General features: G+C 42.5%; 1 protein-coding gene across 8 annotated transcripts in view; it reads right to left on the reverse strand.

The window, feature by feature from the left end:
- The window catches only part of KMT2C (lysine methyltransferase 2C), a 979,844-nt gene that overhangs the window by 94,269 nt on the left and 866,861 nt on the right, over positions 1 to 18,714 (reverse strand). For all 8 annotated transcript variants that reach the window (XM_029588444.1, XM_029588443.1, XM_029588442.1 and 5 more), the window contains one exon: positions 9,720 to 9,862. In XM_029588444.1, coding sequence (XP_029444304.1) covers positions 9,720 to 9,862 — 143 coding nt within the window. The remainder of the gene's footprint in view (positions 1 to 9,719; positions 9,863 to 18,714) is intronic.

An 18,714-nucleotide genomic window follows, 5' to 3' on the forward strand; every position in this document is an offset into this window, starting at 1 on the left:
TTTCTGTCATTTAGACTCTGGTGCCTTTTTCACTTGTTCAACTCATATTTTGAGATACCTACTTCAGATTCTACTCTTCCTTCTTTCTCCCTTCTTGGTCATCGTCCCTCAGGTTTCTTACTTCAAGATATTACAATACTTTGCTAGTTGATCTTTTATATTTACTTTCTACAATCTGTCCTCAATAGTACTATATGCCTTATTGTTGTCTTACACACATTCTGTTTGGCATTTCATCTCTCTCTTCCTTCAACACTTAACATTCTTATAAAAATGCCTCTGTTGCTTTGTGCCTATCCTATTTAGGGATTCTTCTAATTACTAGCATAAATTCAGTAGAATCATTTACCAGGCCACAGACAGGTATCAACATTTTCCTGCTTTAAATTGGACCTCATTTCCTTCATTTTCGAAAGGGCCTGGCCATGCACGTATCCCCCAGCACACACAGAAGTGCCGGGCCATCAAAAAGGGGCAGGCCAGGGGGCAGGGTCTGGGTGGGGAGGGGGCCGACCAGGACAGTGGCCATTAGGCCCTGTCCCGGAGAAGCACATGCCAGCAGCCAACCGGCGCACGGAAGTTACTTCTGCTCTGGAGGAGTAGTAAGTAATTGAACAAAAAAACTGTGAGTAGCTAGGTAGGAGTTAGGGGATGGAGAGTAGAGGGGAAAAGGTAGGAAGGTTAGGTTGGGGTATAGGAAGTTCCCTCCCGGTCCACTCCTTAATTGAAGTGGAATGGGAGGAAACTGGGGAAGGCCTACTCGTGTCGCCGTGCGGTTTTTAAAATCCCCCCCCCCACACACACACGTGAGTCTCGACCCGCCTGCACACGCTCGCGTGGAATTTAAAATTCAGCGTACATGTGCGTGCCTTTTCTAAAATAGGCGCATCCATGTGAGTGCGCCAGGAGCCACACGCACATGGATGCCCACATGCGCCTTTTAAAATCGACCCATCTTCTATCACTTTCCTTTATGTTTCCTCTTCAAAATTTACTCTATCACCTTCTAGCTGTTGGGTTTTCCTAGCTCTGAACTCGGATTATGTTTGGTGTTTGTTTTTACATTCTATCTTACCATTCTGATCTTAAACCTTAATCCTAGATTGCTCTAATGACAAACTGTATTGTCCTTACTATCATGTATCATGCACTTTGAAAAAAAATAATGAACAAAGTAAAATTTGAAGTAGAAAACTATATGAAAGTTGAAGGTTTTATACTTATCAAGGTATAAAACATGGTGGCATATGAAAGGTCTGACCTCTAAATTTCTGAATATTAAGGGCTAAGGAGTAAATGTGAGCATTGGTGCAAATTCCACAGCAGATTTGTACCTGCTTTCTCTGCTTGCAATTTTTCAGCATAGATCATATCAAAAGTGAAATGGGAAACAAGAGCAATATCTGGAAAGCTATACACCAATGCTCACATTATGGGAAATATAGTCCCAGATCTAGAGGCACTCCAGGGAGTGCTCTACCTCTGTGAGATCCCTGTCTGAGTCACAGGACTGGTCTCATTTTATAAGGTATTTAATATATTTATTATAAGGAGAAATATGTTTACTGCCTTTTGTGATGTCTGTGTATATAACTGATAGTTTCTTCCTGATTCATTTTATTTAAAAGGTATTTAACATTTATTTAATAATTTTAGTTATTTACAATATAGTATGACAAATTCTGATGCTGATTACAACAGAGAGTCTTCTCTATCCCCTATACTTAATAATACATCACATACCAAATAAGGGACCTATAATTATTCAATAACCCCACCATATTAGACATCCTAATGTTTTATTCACATATATCATTTTTGTTCAACCATTTAGACATATAGTATTAAACCATTACTTTTTAAAATGTATTAAAACATCTCATCAAAGCAATTCATTTAAGGACACATACAACATATATAATCTTAAACATTAGATAAACATCTTGATGCTAATGTTCATTATTCATCCCTCTAAAACATTCCACACATACTCATCACGCATACGTCACACTCATACTACCAGTCCTTTTAAGGACATTTACTAAAACTAATCCCAATGATAACCCCTTTATCACATTTATTTCATATATTTTTTTGATAAAGCAAAATTGCTTACCTTGTAATAGGTGTTATCCCAGGACAGCAGGATGTAGTCCTCACATATGGGTGACGTCACTGAACGGAGCCCAGGCGGGAAAACTTTCTGTCAAAGTTTCTAGAAACTTTTGACTGGCCCCAGTGAGGCCACTGAGCATGCCCAGCATGCTATGATATTCTCTGCCACAGGTGTCTCTCTTCAGTCTAGTATGTAGCAAAAGCTTTAGCAAAAAGAATAATAAAATAAAAAGGCCCAACTCTGCGGGGTGGCGGGTGGGTTCTGTGAGGACTACATCCTGCTGTCCTGGGATAACACCTATTACAAGGTAAGCAATTTTGCTTTATCCCAGGACAAGCAGGATGCTAGTCCTCACATATGGGTGATTAGCAAGCTAGAGGCCGAGTCATTGTGTAGTGCAATGTTGTTGTTGAATGAGTCAGCCGAAGATCACAGCAGTTCGGTTGTAGTAGGAGTTGGGTTTAAGCTGGAAACAAGTTCTTTAAGACAGATTGTCCATAGGCTGAATCTTGTCGTCCTTGCTTGTCCAAACAGTAATGAGCTGCAAAGGTGTGAAGGGAACTCCATGTTGCTGCTTTACATATGTCAAGTATTGGCACTGAACGATAGTGTGCAACTGAAGTTGACATTGCCCTAACTGCATGTGCTTTTACTCGCCCTTGGAGAGGAAGGCCTGCTTTCTCATAGCAAAACTGTATGCAATCTGCTAACCAGTTTGATAGAGTATGTTTACCCACTGCTTTACCTGGTTTGTTTGGGTCATAGGAAACAAAGAGTTGATTGGATTTCCTATGAACTGCAGTGCGATTTAAGTAAAAAGATAGAGTGCGTTTGCAATCTAATGTGTGTAAGGCCCTTTCTCCTTGGTGAGCATGAGGTCTTGGAAAGAAAGTGGGTAAAACTATAGATTGGTTTAAGTGGAATTCCGTAACAACCTTAGGAAGGAATTTAGGATGAGTACGGAGAACCACTCTGTCATGTAAGAACTTGGTGTAGGGTTCATAAGTGACCAGTGCTTGCAATTCACTAACTCTTCTGGCTGATGTAATGGCAATGAGGAAGATAGTTTTCCATGTAAGGAATTTTAGGTCACTGGAATCAATGGGTTCAAAAGGAGAACGCATGAGTCTAGTTAAAACCAAATTTAGATCCCATTGAGTGACTGGGTGTCTAATTGGTGGTTTAAGAAGAATTAAACCTCTCATAAACCTTTTTATGAGAGGTTGTGTAGAAATAGGTGCATCTGATACCTGATTATGGTAAGCTGAAATTGCACTTAAATGTACCCTTACAGAGGAGGTTTGTAGACCAGATTCTGAAAGATGGTACAAATAGTCCAATAAAGACTTTGTGGGGCAAGTGAAAGGATTGATGTCTTTTTGCCTGCACCACAAAGAGTATCTCTTCCATTTGGAAGCATAGTTCTTCCTTGTGGAAGGTTTACGTGAAGCTATAAGAACTTGGGAAATGTTAGCTGAAAGATTGAGTGGTTGTAAGATCAAGCTTTCAACATCCAAGCTGTCAGTGACAGGGACTGAAGGTTGGGATGCCGCAACTGACCCTGATCCTGAGTTATGAGAGTGGGAGCTACTCCTAGGCGAATGGGATCCCTGACTGAAAGGTCTAGAAGTGTGGGAAACCATACTTGTCGAGGCCAGTATGGGGCTATGAGTATCATTGTCCCCTTGTCCTGTTGTAGCTTCACTAGAGTTTTGGTTATGAGTGGTATCGGAGGATACGCATATAATAGGCCTGAGTTCCAAGGGCGAGCAAAGGCGTCCTTGGATGGCCTGTTGTTCAGTTTGTATAGGCAACAGTAGTTGTCCACTTTGTGATTCAGATGTGTTGCAAAGAGGTCTACTGTTGGTTGTCCCCAACGATGAAATATCTTGGTCACTACTATGGGATCTAGTGACCATTCGTGCGGTTTGAATTGACGACTGAGTCTGTCCGCTACTACATTGTGAATGCCTGCTAGGTAAGTGGCCTTGAGAATTATGGAGTTGTTCAAGGCCCAACCCCATATCTGAGCTGCCTCTTGACAGAGGAGGTACGAGCCTGTCCCTCCCTGTTTGTTGATGTACCACATGGCTACTGTGTTGTCTGTTTGGATCAGCACAGTCTTGTTTGTAAGGCAGTCCTTGAAGGCATGAAGAGCATAACGTATAGCTCGAAGTTCCAGGAAATTGATTTGAAATGTTGCTTCGAGCTTTGTCCATGTTCCTTGTGTTTGGAGAGTCCCTATGTGAGCTCCCCAACCCAAGGTGGATGCATCTGTAGTCAGAGTTACCTGTGGGACTGGTTGTTGAAAAGGTAGGCCTTTGCATAAATTGTCCTTGTTCACCCACCATAGAAGAGAAGAGCGTAGTTGGTGGGTTACTTGAATTGGAGAATAAAGTGGTTGAATGGCTTGGATCCATTGTGATCTTAGAGTCCATTGAGTTACCCTCATGGCTAGTCTTGCCATAGGAGTGACATGAACTGTGGAGGCCATGTGGCCTAGTAGTGTGAGAAACTGATGTGCTGTTGCTTGTTTCTTGGAGTGAATCGAGCTTGCTAGTAGAGACAGTGTGTTTGCTCGATCCTCTGGTAGAAATGCCTTTGAGAGGTTTGTGTTTAAATCCGCTCCTATGAATTGAAGCAGGTGAGACGGAGTAAGATGGGACTTTGGATAATTGATGAGAAATCCCATGGAGTGCAGCAGAGCAATAGTTTTGTTGAGAGACTGTACTGCTCCTTGTTGAGATTGGCTTCTGATGAGCCAATCGTCTAGATATGGGAAAACATGTACACTTTGCTTGTGTAGGTGTGCTGTTATTACTGCCAGACATTTTGTGAACACTCTGGGAGCAGAAGCTAGTCCGAATGGCAGTACTTTGTATTGGTAATGATGAATGCCCACCTTGAAGCGTAGGTATTTTCGATGAGGAGGGTATATTGGTATATGGGCATAAGCATCTTGAAGATCCAGAGAACAGAGCCAATCCCCTGCTTGAAGAAGTGGGAGCATTGTGCCTAGGGAAACCGTCCTGAACTTTTCTTTTTGTAGAAATTTGTTGAGATTTCTGAGGTCTAGGATGGGTCTTAGGCCTCCAGTTTTCTTTGGAATGAGGAAATATCTGGAGTAGAATCCTCTGCCCTGCTGAGACCTGGGCACTGGTTGTATGGCCCTGGCTGTCAGAAGGGTGGATAATTCTATTTGTAGCTGAATTATTTGGGAATTTTGATGTGGGTAGGAAGTTGGTGGAAATTCTGAAGGAATTGAGAGAAAATTTAGTTTGTAGCTGTGAGCTACAATGGATAGTACCCATTGGTCTGTTGTTATCCTTTCCCAGTTGTTGTGGAAAAGGGAAATTCTTCCTCCCACTGGAATGTTTTGATTGGGGTTTTGGAGGTTGGGTCTGATCCCTGGATCTGTGTTCAAAAACCCGTAGCTGGACCCGTCTGTGGAGGAGGCTGGGTACGGGCTGGTCTTGGTTGCCTGGCCTGAGAGCGCTGGGTAGGTCTAGAAGGCCTAGTTCTCGTAGGTTGATTGTAGTACCTCCTTGGCCTGTAGTATGGACGTCTAGGTTCCCTACGTGGGAAACGTCTAGGGGCCTGAGTGGTTGGTTCTTGAGGTAATTGTGACAATTGCCTTAAGGTCTCTGTGTGATCCTTAAGTTGCTGGACGGCATCTTGCACTTTTTCCCCTAATAAATTATCTCCACGGCATGGCAGATCTACCAGTTTGTCCTGTACTTCAGGCCTGAGATCTGACGCTTTTAACCAGGCCCATCTTCGAGAAGTGATGCCCGCTGCTGCTGTTCTTGAGGCTGTGTCAAAGTTGTCATAAGCAGCCCTAACCTCGTGTTTCCCAGCTTCTAGGCCCTTGGCAATAATTGATTGTGCAGACTCTTGAAACTGTTCTGGAAGAGAATTCGTGAAATGCTCCATCTGCTTCCAGAGATCCCTTTGGTACTGTGTCATGTACAGTTGGTAAGCAGAGATTCTGGAAGATAAAAGTGCGCTTTGGTACACTTTTTTGCCCAAAGAGTCCAGAAAGCGATGATCCTTTCCTGGGGGAGCTGATGAATGTGGACGTACCCTTTTAGATTTTTTCTGGGCAGATTCCACTACCACAGATTGATGTGGTAACTGTGTTTTTTGAAAACCTGGTGCCTGCTGCACTAGGTAAGTGGTATCTACCCTTTTATTAACTGCTGGGACTGTACATGGGTGTTCCCACACTCGTTGTTGTAGGTCCAACAGAACTTCGTGGATGGGAATAGCCAAAACTTGTTTTGGTGGGTCCACAAATTGTAATACCTCTAAGGTATGCTGTCTTGAGTCATCTTCAGTGGAAAGTTTGAATGGAATGGTATCCGCCATCTCTTGGACAAAACTTGAAAAGGATAAGTCCTCAGGTGGGGATCTTTTCCTTACTTCAGGTGGTGAAGGTTCTGACATGAACTCTTCTGAAGATGTCTCAGATTGTTGCTCATCCCAAGAGTCATCTTCATCTGGATGTGGATATGGAGTTCTTGGGATTGTTTTAGGAGGAATACCTGATGGTCCAGGTAATGGGTCCTCGATGGAGATCATTGGAGGATTTATGTCCATCCGTTTTTGAGGAGTTTTGTCGACAACTTTTTGATATTTTTGTGAAAGTCGTCGAAAAAGTGCTAATTCCTGGGCTTCAGTATTTTCCTGCTCTGTAACTGTCGAGGGAAGGATGGGTGTCCTCGAAGTAGATGCCGAGTGTAATGCTCTCGGTGTCGATTCCGTCGACGGTGGTAACATTACAGCCGGGATTTGGGCGTATATCGACGTTGATGATGTAATTATTTTTGGTGTCGACGTCGATTGAGCCGTCGGAGCCAAAATTGACCCCGGCATCGGTGTAGTCACCGGCATCGGCAAATTTGCCGGCATCGATGTGGAGAACATCGGCATCGACAATGAAGTCGGTATGGTAAGTTGTTCCTTCAGAGCCTGTGAAATCGCTTGACGGATTAATTCCGACAATTCCGGCCGCACAACCGTTGGGAGCAGAGCGGTTGAGGGCGGTGGCGTAGGCTGAAGCACAATTTCCTGACACGTACCTGGTGGTGGCTCTGGTGTCGATATCGGAGTGGAGGTAGGCCGAGGCGTTATTGACTCCGAGGTTTCCTGATTTTTAGGCCGCTTCGCTGTCGAGGGTTCCTGGGAAGCCGAGTCGGACAATGAGGGGCTTCGATGACGGTGTCTATGTTTCGACTTTGATTTTTCTATCGATTTCGTCGACGTCGAGGACGAGGAAGGGGACGAGTGGTCTCCCGAAGGTCCCGGTTGAGGTTTTTTAAGTATTACCCTCTTAGTCGCTCCAGCCGGAGACGACTTCGACGACTGCGATGTGGAAGGAATGAGCTGCAGGCTGAATAGATGTTCCATCTTTTCAAGCCTGATTTTTCTAGTTTTCGGAGTCATCTCCGCGCACTGAGGACAGTTATGGACATCATGTTTATTCCCTAAACATACCACACATTCAGTGTGTGGGTCTGTAAGAGACATTTTTCTCATGCACACAGGGCATTTTTTAAATCCTGTGGACATTGTGAAATTGACGGCCGTCGATCCGACTGAGGAGAATTTAAAAATATCTCCGAAATCAAAATTTTTGACTGGGTTACTTACCGGCCGGCAAGAACAAACCCCGAGAGATTTCTGTGACAGAGAATTTCAAATTTACGACTACTAAGTCTAATAATAGTTGAGGTAAACTCAACGGCTCCGGATCCGTGATGCTAACTGCAGCGCGGAAAAAAACGAAGACTGAAGAGAGACACCTGTGGCAGAGAATATCATAGCATGCTGGGCATGCTCAGTGTCCTCACTGGGGCCAGTCAAAAGTTTCTAGAAACTTTGACAGAAAGTTTTCCCGCCTGGGCTCCGTTCAGTGACGTCACCCATATGTGAGGACTAGCATCCTGCTTGTCCTGGGATAATATATTATCTATAATCCCAACAAGGACCCTTGTTTCACCCCTTAAAAGGACTGGTAGTATGAGTGTGAAGTATGCGTGATGAGTTTGTGTGGAATATTTTAGGGGGATGAATAATGAACATTAGCATCAAGATGTTTATCTAATGTGTAAGATTATATATGTTGTACGCTGCTTTAATGAGATGTTTTAATACATTGTAAAAAGTAATGGTTTAATACTATATGTATAAATGGTTGAATAAAAATGATATATGTGAATAAAACATTAGGATGTCTAATATGGTGGGATTATTGAATAATTATAAATTCTGATGCTGAACACAGCTTTAGCATTAATTACATACTCAAAAAGAAGAGAATTTTCCCACATAAATATAAAAAGAATGGGTGCCCCATTTAATTTCAAGACATGAGGGACATTTCAGTTACTCTGTAACTTATTGCAAATCTTCAGTTTTTAAAGAGTTTAAAGGTAATTTTTAAAGGTATTTCTGCGGGTAAAACAGTGCTTTACCCGTGGCAATGGCCTGTTACAAAACTGACCACCTGATACGCAGGTAAACTTATGTCTGTAGGGAATTCTGATCCTGGAGTGCCATAATCAGGTCTGGTTTTCAGGATATCCAAAATAACTGTGTGTGAAGGATATTTGCATGCACTGCCTCCACCTTATGCAAATATATCTTATGCATATTCATTGCAGATGTCCCGAAAACCTAAAACTCTTTGTGGCATTCCAGGGCCGGAGTTGCCCACCACTGATGTAAGTTTACCCACAGTGAGCAGGGGCATTCTCAGAGGTGAAGCCGGAAAGGGTTTGCACTTGTATGCATACTTTTGCATTTTCAAATGTGAATTTGTAAATTCCGTCCTCCACAAAAAAGTCTGTGCACAAATCAACAAGTGTAATTGTGTATGGACAGTTTTGGTGAGATAATTTTCTACGGGAAAGTATTCAAGTGCACTCCTTTTGAAAACTGGTTTATGTGAGCGGTTACAAAATTACCTCTTTCTAGAGTAATTGAATAAGTGTGTGAGTAGGGCTGAAGTCTGCTGGAAACTTGTACACGAAGACTTATTAATTTAAATGAAAATATATAATGGGGGTTTCAAGGATACAAAATCATCAATATATTAAATTTATAGGAAAACTAAAGATAGGAGTCAGCATTAAGACAGCTTTACATTTTAAATTTGTTAAAGATAAGTAAGGACCTTCATTTTCAATTTCTATTGTATATCTCCCTAAAATTTATGTGTTTATTATAACTAACAAAAATAGGATAACTTCAGAGGAAAATGATTTCCACTAATTTTTCTCCTATATTTTTTTTGATATAATAAAAACTGGTAAACTCCTGGGGATAAAATAAAATTAAAACTGAAAACAAAGAACCATACAGATGTTTTCTTGTATCTCTCTCATCAATCAATATCTCCATTACACCAAATGAAAAAAATCATTCAAAAGAATGTACACAAAATAGCAAAACCAAATATATGTTGTACATGGTTATTTCTGATATGACTTGCTAGCAGTATAGAAACTGATTTCAGTTTTCCCGTTTGAAGAGGAAATAATCTTGAACTGCCCTTTAAAAGAGTATAAAATACAGTTACTTTATGCAATTTGTACTTTACCTCAGCAGCTGTGGGGTGCAAGGTAATTGCGACTGAGATCAGACCTGATTTAGGACCATTGTGGGACTGCATGAACTGCGATTCAAAGAAAAAAGTCCCAGATGAAGGCTCAGTTTTGACTTCATTCTGACTAGCTTCTGACCCTTAAAGAAATAATAAAGGAAAAGTTTACATCCATAAACAAACTATAACCAGTTGGTTACCTATTAAGAAAAAAAGACTGTATGCTTGGCAAGGCCTCTCTCCTTGGTATGTGAATGAGTTGAGGAATATGAAGTGTGTGGGAAGAAGCTTGAAAAATCTGGCACAAAGTCCCTTTGTGCAAATTTGAAAAATAATTACAGGAAGTATCTTGCTAAATATAATTCTGCAGTAAGAGAGACTAAAAGATTTAGTTTTCCCTTAGAATTTCTCAAGCACAGAACCAGTGAAGAGCTTATTTTGCATTAGTGGATAAACTATAGAAAACTTCTCCATAAAATCACAGGAATTCAGATATGATGTACCAGTTAAAAGAAGGAGCTTTAAGCTGTAAGATATTTGCATAGTTAGGCTTCAGATCCAACTGGATTCTAAAAATGCTGACTCCATAGTCAGTTTAGTTACAAAACAAGCTCAGAAGATAATGCTAGCATTTAATTTTCAGTCACATGGAGATTCTAACATTGACAGCTCTACAGATAAGGCAGAGGGCAATATCTTGTAGACTAAATTTGTAGTTTTTGAACCATTGTTACATGACGGGATTGAGAATCTACTAAGGAAGATCAAGCCAACACAATGCTTGTTAGATCCATGCCCATTGTGGCTGATAAAAGAGGGTGTTGCAGCTTAGTGACTCCCCTTCAAATTATTAATACTAGAGATGTGCTTTGTTTAAAGATATCGGTTCGGGCTTCGGATCAGGCGCTCTGTGGAAAATTTCATTTTCCCACGGTTTGGTTTTTTTTCTGGCAATTTTTGACGAAGTGCGTTAGTGCGCACTAATGGACTTTACTACACACTAACAACCAGTTAGTGCACACTATCTTAGCATTAGTGCGCAGTACACCGAATGAGATAATGCGCATTAACATCTAGCTAGTGCACACTAAGGCCCATTAGTGCGCCCTAATAGAACTTACAGTGCACTAAGTATGTAGTAGTGCACTGTAACTAATGTTAGTGCGCACTAAAAAAAATGCAACTTAAAAATTAAGAAGTATCAATTCAGAGGAGTTCATTAGCTAGAAAAACAATGCACACTAATTGATATTACTGTGCACTAAGAGATATGCAGTGCACAGTAACTCCGTTAGTGCGCACTAACACGAAATACGAATTTTGCCGAACTTTCGGCAAAAATCACTTCGTGTATCGGCGTTACCGAACCATGACGAATTAGACAATATCATTGACATTGTCTAATTTGTAAAAAATGAATGCACATCCCTAATTAACACCTCTATCCAACAGGGACTTTTTCCAGAATCATTGAAGGGTGTAATTATTCAGCCACAAAAAACAAACAAACAAACCCCCCCCCCAACCACCCTGTATCAAATTTGGCATTTTGGGGTAAAATTATTGAGCAAGCTTCAGTTTAACAGTTTATTCAAATAATTATTGATTGTTGCTTCCTGGACCCAAATCAATCTAAGTTCAGAGATAAACATAACACAAATAATTTTGCTAGCCTCAATGGATGATTTGAGAAGGAATTTGGCCAGAGGTCATGTTTCTCTGGTAGTATCTCCTTGACTTCACTGCTATCTTTGATACCATGGACCACAACATCCTACTGGAATTGCTGGGGGTCCACTGTATCAAGGGTAAAATGCTGGCATGATTTTCTACTTATCTAGCAAAAAGAATGCAGAGAGTCTATGTTGTATCCTTTGGAACTGCTATATGAGGTCATCTTTACTTTTTAATATATATCTTCGGCCCCTTGGGAAGTTGATTATAAACTATAGCCTGCATTTTCTAATATTCACAGATACATCCAGGATTATTGTAGTCTAAAGGAAAATACATCCAAGTGTAGTGAAGTTGCAATCCTGCCTAGATGCGATAAGTTTATGGCTTTGTTTCAACATGATAAAACTGAAGACATTCAAGATGGAGATCCTGTAGATCTAGACTCTTCTTGCTGTGCACCATAGCCTAGTTATTAGATAGTAGTTTCTGATTTTACTGATTATAAGGTGGGATCATAGGGGCAATATTGGACAGTGAATTAAATATGCAGGCATACATTTCCAATGTGGTCAGATTCTTTTTTTTCAAATTGTGTCTGATCTGTAACCCAAGACCATATGTGGACTGTAAGGATCAGGTCATTGTGATCCAGGAATTAATTTCTACAAGATTAGGTTATTGCAATTCATTATACACTGGCTCATGAATAATCAACTAAATAGGCTGCAGTTTACTGTGGTCTCAGAACAGCTTCAGTGGTTTCCAGTCATTTTTATAATACAATTCAAGACACGGTTATTAGTTATTAATTTTTTTTTTCTAATAAACCAGTGTTAACTTAAAGATTGCCTGCAATTTTATATCTTCACTAGGGCACTGTGATCATCTCAGGACATCTGCCTTTGTTCTCCATCTGTGAAAATGATTAGATTATCTGAGATTAGGAAATAGGACTTCTCATTTGTAGACCCTAATCTCTAGAACAGTGTCCCCTAAGGAATTGTACTTTATGTGGAATTATTTGAAGTTTAGAAAATACCGCAAAGCATGTTATTTTTAATATGGCTTTTAATTAATGGCATATAAGGGATGCTTTGCTACATTTCAGAGTTCTGAATTATAGTAAGAAATGAGGTATATTCTAGTTGCTGCTGTATTATTTATTGTGTTCTATGTACATTATTGTAGGTCTGTGAAGTGTTCTTATGTTATGTGACCAGGATGTGTGCCCAGCTGGGCAGCTAGAGACCTTTACCCCCAGCCCCGAAATAAGTATGCGTGACAGCATTGAAATTGGAAATAAACAGGCCGCAGCTTTATTTAAGATAGCAACATAAGATATAAAAAAACTGGTACCCGGGCCAATACCTTAATAGCTTAGAAGAATCCAGGTCCATGCCCCCATATCCACCCTCCACGAACCAGGAAGGCAGCACACCCAAAGACCGACCCCTCCACCGCATTTTCTAGCAAGGGGGCCCAAACATACTGGGTATGGTACCCACCCTTTCAAGCGATGTGGCCTTCTCTTCAGCCCTGTGGCTGACCTGTCTTCGTGAGGCAGTTCCAATCTGTTCAATAACTCCCCAATTGGCCCGGGTGCCTGCTGTACCCCTACATAAAAACCCCCGGTTGTGACAGTACATAAATATGCACTGCTGCTTAACATAAAACTCTAGCTAACATAATAAAATACGTGTTACAACAGGAACATGTTCTAACTAAGTTCTGTAATGGAACCACATCCTAAGAATGGCCTAACACAAGAAAAGCAGGTTAACATGAGTACATAATAGAGTGGTATGCACTTTCCCTGATGCCCATGTACTACAATGGGGGTGGGTGGGAGGGAACATGGTCGTTGGCGAAAAGAGGCCGCCCCGGGTGGTGCTGCATCCCTTAAACGCCGCTGACATGTCATCAGAAGTGGTTGGGAGACCAGCCACTCCCGATGATGTGCTAGCAGAGGCCCACCCAAAAAAGGCCAGTCCCGAGCTGGTTGTCCCCCTGTCAGGTGCTGCCTTCATCAGGGATGGCCGGGGAGCCAGCCGGCCCCGATGACGTTGAAAAAAGGTGAAGGCCGCGCGCACGGCCTGGCCCCAGGTCACCTGCAGGCTCCAGGCACGGGCCCACACATTGATACTGGGAGCAGTGACCAGGATGTGCGCCCAGCTGGGCAGCTAGAGACCTTTATCTTCATCCCTGAAATAAGTATGCATGACGGCATTCAAATTGGAGATAAACAGGCCGCGGCTTTATAGCAACATGAGATATAAAAAACTGGGCCAATACCTTAATAGCTCGGAAGAATCCAGGTCCACGCCCCCATATCCACCCACCAAGAACCAGCAAAGTGGTACACCCAAGGACCGACCCCCTGCTGCATTTTCCAGCAAGGGGGCAAAAACGTACCGGGCGTGGTACCCATCCTTTCAGGCGACATGGCCTTTTCTTCAGCCCTGTGGCTTACCTGTCTTTGTGAGGCAGCACCAACCTGTTCAGTAACTCCACAATTGGCCCGGGTGCCCACCACAGGCATGGGACAGTGACTACACTTGTCTCATGCTCCCCCAATACCAATGTCAGCTGCAGCTGTCCCCATGTCTGTTAAAAACTGCCTCGATGGCCTCCTGAAAGTCATTGTTGAACAGGTCGTAACCAATGTCAGACAAATGAATCTTGTCCCACCAGTACCCCTCGCAAATGTCGTCAGCCTACTCATGCAGTATCTGTCATCCCCCTATATGCCCCATCCACACCCCAATTTGCCTGTTTAACTTCAGCAGCTCCCGACCCCATAGCTTCTGGTTGTTGAATTTTATACAAGGAATATCCGACCAAACAATGCATACTCCCGGGAACCACAAACTTAACTCAAAGAGGTCCCTTCTTGCCTGCCACGACAATTATATGCAAGACATAACCCCCAGATCATTACCCCCAAGATGCAGAATTATGATGTTTGGTGTGGCCATGGAATCCCTCTTGGCCCATAACTTAGGTAGGAGCTGGCCCCAGTGCATTCCACACTTCCCCCATCCATGTGATGTGCACCCCTTGGGCGGCCAGCCCCAAATGCGGTCTGTATCCGCACTTGCAGGCCTTCCTGGCTGCCCAATGAATGAAGGAATGTCCCATGATCCAAACCTGTACCAGCTTAGGAGGTGCCTCTGAAAGCAGGAGAAAAAGTTTTTATGTTAGTTGCTATGAAGAGAAATGTGAGTCTGATATAACCTGACATATGAGTTCACTGCAGAGGAATGCCAGCTGCCTATCTGTTGTATCGCCTCTTTACTCAACCCGGCCTGGACTGCATTGATGGCAGCCCCGATTCAGAAAGAATGGGTCCCAAAATTGCATGCATCCAATCCTACCCTACCCAGTGCCAGCTTTAAGACTGCCAAAAACTGGTACCTTGAAAGAGGGACTCAGTCCTTGTGAATAAGCAAATGGGCCCCTTCCAGTTGGCTGCACAGCAAGAAATGCCTCTAAATTTGTGACCTGGCACGTCAACTGATTACTGAGCTGTCTGAATGCCAATGCTGTGCCCTGATCCATTTGATCGTTCGACATTGGGATGAGTATGTTCAATATATGACCTGATTGCTTCACATTCTTAATAAGAATTCCTGTACCCCCTTCAACCCACTTAGAGGCTGCCACCAACTCACTTACATACAATGCACCAAAGGCGGCAAGTGAAAAGGCAAGGCGAAATAGGCATGTTTCAAATTCTGAGTCATATATTTAGTGCAAAACATACCACAATTGCACCAGCAAATTGTGCATTATGGGATGCCTCCCGTCCTTTTTTGTGCCGATTTTTCTGGCCCAACCCTTCATCATCTTTTTTTTTTTTTCCCCAGAAATCCCTTTGTAGGGTTACCCCAGCCCTGGGCCTCCATAAAGAAGGCAAGCCCTGCCAACTGTTTCACAACTGCACCCCTAGACAACCCGTCTTCCTTTGCCCTAGATACGTATGCCGCAATCAGGTCATCTGACTCCCATTCGTGCTGGTTTAAGAAGGAGCATATTCTCACATATCCCCTGTAGTAGGTATCCCAAGTAGCGGAAGCCTCCGATTGTTGCAGCAGGTCTAGTGTGGTTGGATTCCAATCTGCCAGGTACCAGGGGCTGACAATGCCGATACTGGCGTTTCGAACAATATCTATCCACAAAGCGTGAGGGTAACTCCTATATCAAACTCAACAAACAACCCACACACAAAGAAATTCTATCTTTGTACCTTAGATGTATATCTTTCTTTTTTCTTTTTAATTTTTTTGTTACTTCTGTGCCTCACACATGCCCAACTTGATCACAACTTAACTTAATAAGTGCAGTAGAGAATTGTTTAAAATATTTAATGGATGAATGGTGATGCTTCATACAATTACAAGAACACCAGACCCTGGTGTCTCGTTCAATTTTTGTTATGTAATCATGAGCGCCACCATCCCCCACATAGTCCTTTAATAGATTTTTCAAAAAATTATTTTTTTTATTATTTTCTTAAAATCTTCTCTTTATGTCTTTAGACATTAATGTGAAACACTGAACGAAAAACAAGAGATTAGGTCGCCAATTGCTCAAGATAGGAATATTACTTATCTTGCATTCAAAGTCCTCGAAAAGATCTTGCAGCAGCACTTGCCCCAACAAGGCCCAGTTTCGAAAATTCTTCTTCAGGGGAAGCCACTAAACCTTAGTCTCAAATGGTTAAATCATATTCCATGTTCCAAATCCATAAAGAGCTCGCCTAAACGCTGCTCACTTGATTCTCCTCTTCAAAAAAATGGCGGACCCATTCTCTCCTGTTAGCGTCCCGATTTAAAGGGACTCCCATCACATGACTTTCAACATGGCAACAATGCAAAGTTCCTCCCCCTCACCTCAACCTTAGAGGAGGGATAGCCAGTCAATCTGGTCATTTAGTCCAATGGGCGCCTCAGTCTTCAATTTAAAGATCCAATATTGCTCCCTTTGATTCAATATTGTGTTCACATCTTCCCACGCAGATTTCTTTATCACCTGTTCAATTATAGTCCATTTTAAATCAAGATGGGAAGATGTGAACACAATATTGAATCGAAGGGAGCAATATTGGATCTTTAAATTGAAGACTGAGGCGCCCATTGGCCTAAACGACCAGATTGACTGGCTATCCCTCCTCTAAGGTTGAGGTGAGGGGGAGGAACTTTGCATTGTTGCCATGTTGAAAGTCATGTGATGGGAGTCCCTTTAAATCGGGACGCTAACAGGAGAGAATGGGTCCGCCATCTTTTTGAAGAGGAGAATCGAGTGAGCAGAGTTTAGGCGAGCTCTTTATGGATTTGGAACATGGAATATGATTTAACCATTTGAGGCTAAGGTTTAGTGGCTTCCCCTGAAGAAGAATTTTCGAAACTGGGCCTTGTTGGGGCAAGTGCTGCTGCAAGATCTTTTCGAGGACTTTGAATGCAAGATAAGTAATACTCCTATTTTGAGCGATTGGCGACCTAATCTCTTGTTTTTCGTTCAGTGTTTCACATTAATGTCTAAAGACATAAAGAGAAGATTTTAAGAAAATAATAAAAAGAAGAAAATAAATTTTTGAAAAACGAAAATAATAAAAAAATAAGTTTTTGAAAAATCTATTAAAGGACTATGTGGGGGATGGTGGCGCTCATGATTACATAACAAAAATTGAACGAGACACCAGGGTCTGGTGTTCTTGTAATTGTATGAAGCATCACCATTCATCCATTAAATATTTTAAACAATTCTCTACTGCACTTATTAAGTTAAGTTGTGATCAAGTTGGGCATGTGTGAGGCACAGAAGTAACAAAAACATTAAAAAGAAAAAAGAAAGATGTACATCTAAGGTACAAAGATAGAATTTCTTTGGGTGTGGGTTGTTTGTTGAGTTTGATACTGGTGTTTCGGCATTGTCAGCCCCTGGTACCTGGTTTTGAAATAAAGTCCATTTAGCGCGAGACAAAGAATCCGTCATGCCATTACGCACTACAGACACATTGTGGTATTAATGTGCAGTCTACTGAGCACCACCTGCCTCAACAGCTCGGCCACCCTGGGCATTTTGCCGACTGCTTGTTCAGCACATATACCAGTCTGATTATCATAACAGAAAACAATATGCTTATCGCATAACCTGTCCACCCATAGTACTAATGCTACTAGTATGGGGAATAGCTCAGGGAATGTGATGTTTGCTGTCAACCCCACGTCGACCCAGGAGGCAGGCCATGGTGATGTGCACCAAGCACCCTGGCAGTATAAACCAAATCCCCACCCTCCTGAAGCATCTGTCTGACTGTCCAAGTTGCAGCTGGATATAGGGGGCTCCTGCCATACAGACACGCCATTGTAATCACTCAGAAAGGAAGACCACAAGCATAAGTCCTCCCTCATAGGCTTGGATATTCTGATAAAGTGGTGTGGTCAATGTATCCCAGCCATGGCAGCCGTCAACCTACGCAAGAAGTGGAGGAGTAGCTTAGTGGTTGGAGCAGTGGGCTATGAACCAGAAGACCAGGGTTCGAGTCCTGCTGTCGCTCCTTGTGACCTTGGGCAAGTCACTTTACCCTCCATTGCCTCAGGTACAAACTTAGATTGTAAGCCCTCTGGGGATATGGAAATACCTACAGTACCTGAATGTAACACTTTAAAATGCTGAAAAAAGTGCGAAAAGCTCTTCCCATGGGATCACTCTGCAAGCAAAATTAAGGGAACACAAATGGGCTGGACCTCTTGTAGTGTCAGCTTCTTGGCTCGCGTGGCCTGATCCAAGATGCTGCACAGTTTACGCAACTTGCTGTCAGGAAGTCTGGATATCATTCATTCGGAATCAAGCTGAATACCTAGAAAACGCATGGTGGTGGCCGGGCCTTAGATCTTCTCTTGGACCAACGGCATGCCAAAGTTTTCAGCTACTCCTTGAAAACCATGGAGTAGGTGCGCCGCAGTATCAGTTCCGGCTGGACCAACGAACAGGAAGTAGTCAAGGCAGTGGATGATGTCATCCATGCCCGTCACTATCCTGGCTACCCAGTGCAAGAAGGAACTGAATGACTCAAAAATAGGAGCCGGACACGGAGCACCCCATGGGCATACACTTGTTGAAGTAGAACTGCCTGTGGAACTTGAATCCCAGCAGCGGGAAGCTTGATGGGTGAACTGGTAACAGATGGAATGCCGACTTGACGTCAGTTTTTGCCATCATTTCAACCCTGCCGCACCTCCTCAGAAGGGATATGACACTGTCAAATGAGTTGTATTGGACAGAGTATTCCTCTTGAGGCAGATGGTCATTA

Source organism: Rhinatrema bivittatum, chromosome 2 (genome assembly GCF_901001135.1).
Source record: "Rhinatrema bivittatum chromosome 2, aRhiBiv1.1, whole genome shotgun sequence".
Classification (NCBI taxonomy): Eukaryota; Metazoa; Chordata; class Amphibia; order Gymnophiona; family Rhinatrematidae; genus Rhinatrema; species Rhinatrema bivittatum.